The sequence below is a fragment of the Rhipicephalus sanguineus genome, chromosome 3 (assembly GCF_013339695.2).
Source record: "Rhipicephalus sanguineus isolate Rsan-2018 chromosome 3, BIME_Rsan_1.4, whole genome shotgun sequence".
NCBI lineage: Eukaryota > Metazoa > Arthropoda > Arachnida > Ixodida > Ixodidae > Rhipicephalus > Rhipicephalus sanguineus.
In genome coordinates, this window is record NC_051178.1 from 161,713,496 (window position 1) to 161,716,925 (window position 3,430).

The 3,430-nt window shown below is 46.5% G+C and overlaps 1 protein-coding gene across 1 annotated transcript; it reads right to left on the bottom strand.

Annotated features, from left to right (window-relative positions):
* Nucleotides 1-324: 324 nt before the first annotated feature.
* On the bottom strand, nt 325-829 carry LOC119386039 (adult-specific rigid cuticular protein 15.7; the record flags this gene model as incomplete). Its single annotated transcript, XM_037653391.2, has 1 exon — nt 325-829. A coding segment is annotated over one exon (444 nt), but the record flags the coding sequence as incomplete, so codon positions are not given.
* Between the last annotated feature and the right edge of the window lie 2,601 nt (nt 830-3,430).

The following is a 3,430-nucleotide window of genomic DNA, read 5'->3' on the forward strand; positions in this document are numbered from 1 at the left end:
TACTTTCTAGGAAGGTCAAGCTCAAGCGTGCCCCTAGTATAAATGTGTCCAGCTCCGTACATGGTTCCGCTTTCCTCAAACTGTACCTATTCATCGCGTTCATCTCCTCGGTCACCGTTGGGTCAAGTAATGATGACGCATACAAAATCAACAATACTGCTCCAGCGATTTGACGTAGACCGTCAAGAGTCACAGTATGACTTTCATCACGGGGTTTCCTAATTCCAAAACCGATCTAAATCTAATGATCACGTTCGAAGTCACTCTGATGATTCGTAAAACGAAAAGTTTAATGACCATAGAAATAGGTCAACACGAAACGTGTCCAACATCCGGATCAATCCACCGAGGCGACGAGGCCTGGTGGACATTCCCTACATCGTCTCTATAAATACTTGGGTCCATAGGCGACAGCTCGAGTGGGGGCAAAGGCTGGCGCAGGGGCCGCGTACTTCGGCTGTGCCGGAGCGTACAGAGCTGCAGGAGCGGGGGCAGGCTTGACCGCGTACGCCGCGTACGGTGCTGCGGCCTTGTACGGCGCAGCGGCGACCACGGGTGCTGGAGCGGCCACTGGAGCAGCCTGCAGGGGTGCAGCGTTGTACAGGGCACCGGCCGTTTGCCCTTGGGCGGTGCCTGGTTCGTTGGTGTCAATGGCGGCGCGGAAGCCCCCGGCGTCGGCTACGTACTGGACGTGGCGGAAGATGCCCTTGGCGTCGGCAGTAGCCGTACGAGCCCGTGCGCACGTTGTTAATGTCGCTGGTCTCCTGGCGCTGGACGCGCGTTCCGAACTCGTCAGCCGAGTTGTAACCGAAGGAGTAGGACTGCGCTGTCACCTGCGAACAGGGGAGTGGAGAGTATATTACAAAAAATGACGAGAGGCATATAGAGTCCACATGAAAACTTTAGGGACCACAAGACAAAAAATAAACTCAATATTCTCGCTGCTTCGGCAGGCAACCTCGAATTTAGATTTCTTGCCTGTTGAAAAAACGATCTAAGAACATGTACTGTGCACTTCGACCGAATAGAGTCGCAAAATACTGGAAAATTCAAAATTTTCTCATACCTAGTGGTATGTATGCCAAGGCGCAATCATCCGCAGAGAAGTAGGTGCTTTGTTCGCTCGTTCTTAAAAGGTTAAGCGAATGACTTCTGTTACGGCCAATAATATTTGCCTTATTGGCATCCTCCGGCATGCGTTGACACACACTTGATGCAGAGCTCGTACAAAATTGTAGTGGCTGTACTGAATGACCGTTACAGAAATGTCCTAACATATATAACTATAATTTATTTAAATGTGAAGTGGCGCATCAACGAAAAATTTTGAGAACAGAAGGTATTTTCGTTAAACGCCAAGTTCGTAAGTAAATAAATTTAAACATTATAAGCAAGGAAAGAGCTCCATGATCAATGATGCTTTCTTTCAATATTTCGTGCCCAGTTCATCTCGTCTGTTGCTTTTTAGGAGCTGATTTTCTTTAGAAGTCACATTTCTCACAAAAGTGCACAGAAGTGTGGCGATTCCACCAGATCAAAAAGAGCTCTAAGGTCTTCGTGGTTGAAAAAAATGTGAGTATTGATTTGTTGCGCTTCATTCTCGCGATTTTCATTTCACATATAAAGATGGATGAAAAAAAAAAACGTCTCTGAAGCGTAGTGCGCTCGTGACAACATGTGTCCACATTGCGTAAATTTAGTTTAATAGGTTGAATATATACCCATCAGCTACACAGACTTCAATCGTGATGTTGACAGCATTTCAGGTTACAGGTATATGTATTTAGCATCTACGATTCCCGCATGCGGTAATTAACAGCGGACAAATGTGTGTGAATGATGTGTATACACTGTCGAGTCGAGTGTGATCCACGTCCAATTCCTACTGTAGCACCAGTCCCTGCAGAAATTCTTGATGTAGTTCCTTTGTGTTTTGCCCAACATCAGGCATTTGATATCCTCAGAGTCATACAAATAATAAATGGCTTTTATCTTATGAACTGGTTCTTGGAAACTAAAAATAAAGGACGCTCTCATTCACTCTTTCTTCAACCTTTGACATACAATAATTATATGACCTTCATTGAGCTCAGCCAGCAAGAGACAAGACGCCTTCTTCAAGTGAAAGTCTGGATTGCATGGTTTCATTCTGGAGCAGTCCGGAAAGCTAAAGAAGCACTACCGAGACACTTGAGAACTCCGTCCTGCATACTATCTTTCAGGCGAGCTATCCCATTTCTGTAACTGAAGAGATTGTGCATTACTAGTATTCTGTTCCTCTTATCTTTCGCTTCCCTACCACACTATCCTTGGTGCCCTTCTTTGATAGGCAACTTTATTCGCGCTTGATTAGCCTCCGCGTTTTCTTTTTTCACACTTCCCTTTCAAGCCTTTCAAAACAAGCAATTCTTTCTTTATTATTAATAAATGTATGCTAGGACAGCTCGGTACCAATGTGTTGCGCCGGTTACTCCTCCTTTCTTGCGTAATAGTCGTCTTTGCAAAGTTAGAGAACGAGCACAAAACAACGCAAAGGTATATTAAAAGAACACTCGCGCACTTTGTCCCAGTTCGACAATACAAAAACGTTTCCGCTCAACAGGATAGTTTACACAACACAAATATTCACACGAATGAAAATACCCGCACATAACATAAAAGTTCGCCAAGATGTCACAGCCGAGCATAAGTCACTTGCAAATCGTCTCTCAAGTGCCGCAGTCTAACTGCAATAGTTACGTTTTCATAAAGAATTCTGCACAAATACGAAATTACAAGAAACATGTAGCCAAGGATACCAGTTGATAATAATGCTAACAAAATTTTTATCAGATTTAGTACCTTTGTGATATTTTCGACAGCTCCAAATGTTTCGCAGATGCTTTGAAAATGTTCTGTTGGTCGTGTGCCCAAAATTTTTCCTATTCACTGTTTATATGAGGTGCTGTATAGCTGTGCGCATAGGCGTGCGCAGGGTTCCCCATCAGGGGGGGGGGGCGAAGGTTCATCGAGCGCCCCCCCTCCACCCTACTAAGTCAATGTATGGGCAGATTTTGCGCCCCCCCCCCCCTTTTATGTGACTAGAAGGGTCAATGTACGGGGCAGAGTTTGCGCCCCCCTCTTAGGTGATTACGGGAGGCGCCCCCCCTGTGCGCACGCCTATGGCTCTGCGGATGATCTGCGTGTTTTGTATATCCGTACTTACCGGTGCCGCAGCGACGGGAGCAAGAGGAGCGACAACGGCCCTAGCGGGAGCAGCGAGGACTGGAGCTGGGGCGTACAACGGGGACGGCGCGGGATGCACTGCGCCGGCAGAAGCGACACCTGCCAGGCACAGCGCCACGAAGACCGCCTGTGAATGAGCACGAGGTAGAATAACGCGTGAGAAAAACGAATGGAAGAGCCATTGCACGGATTTTATAAGAATTTT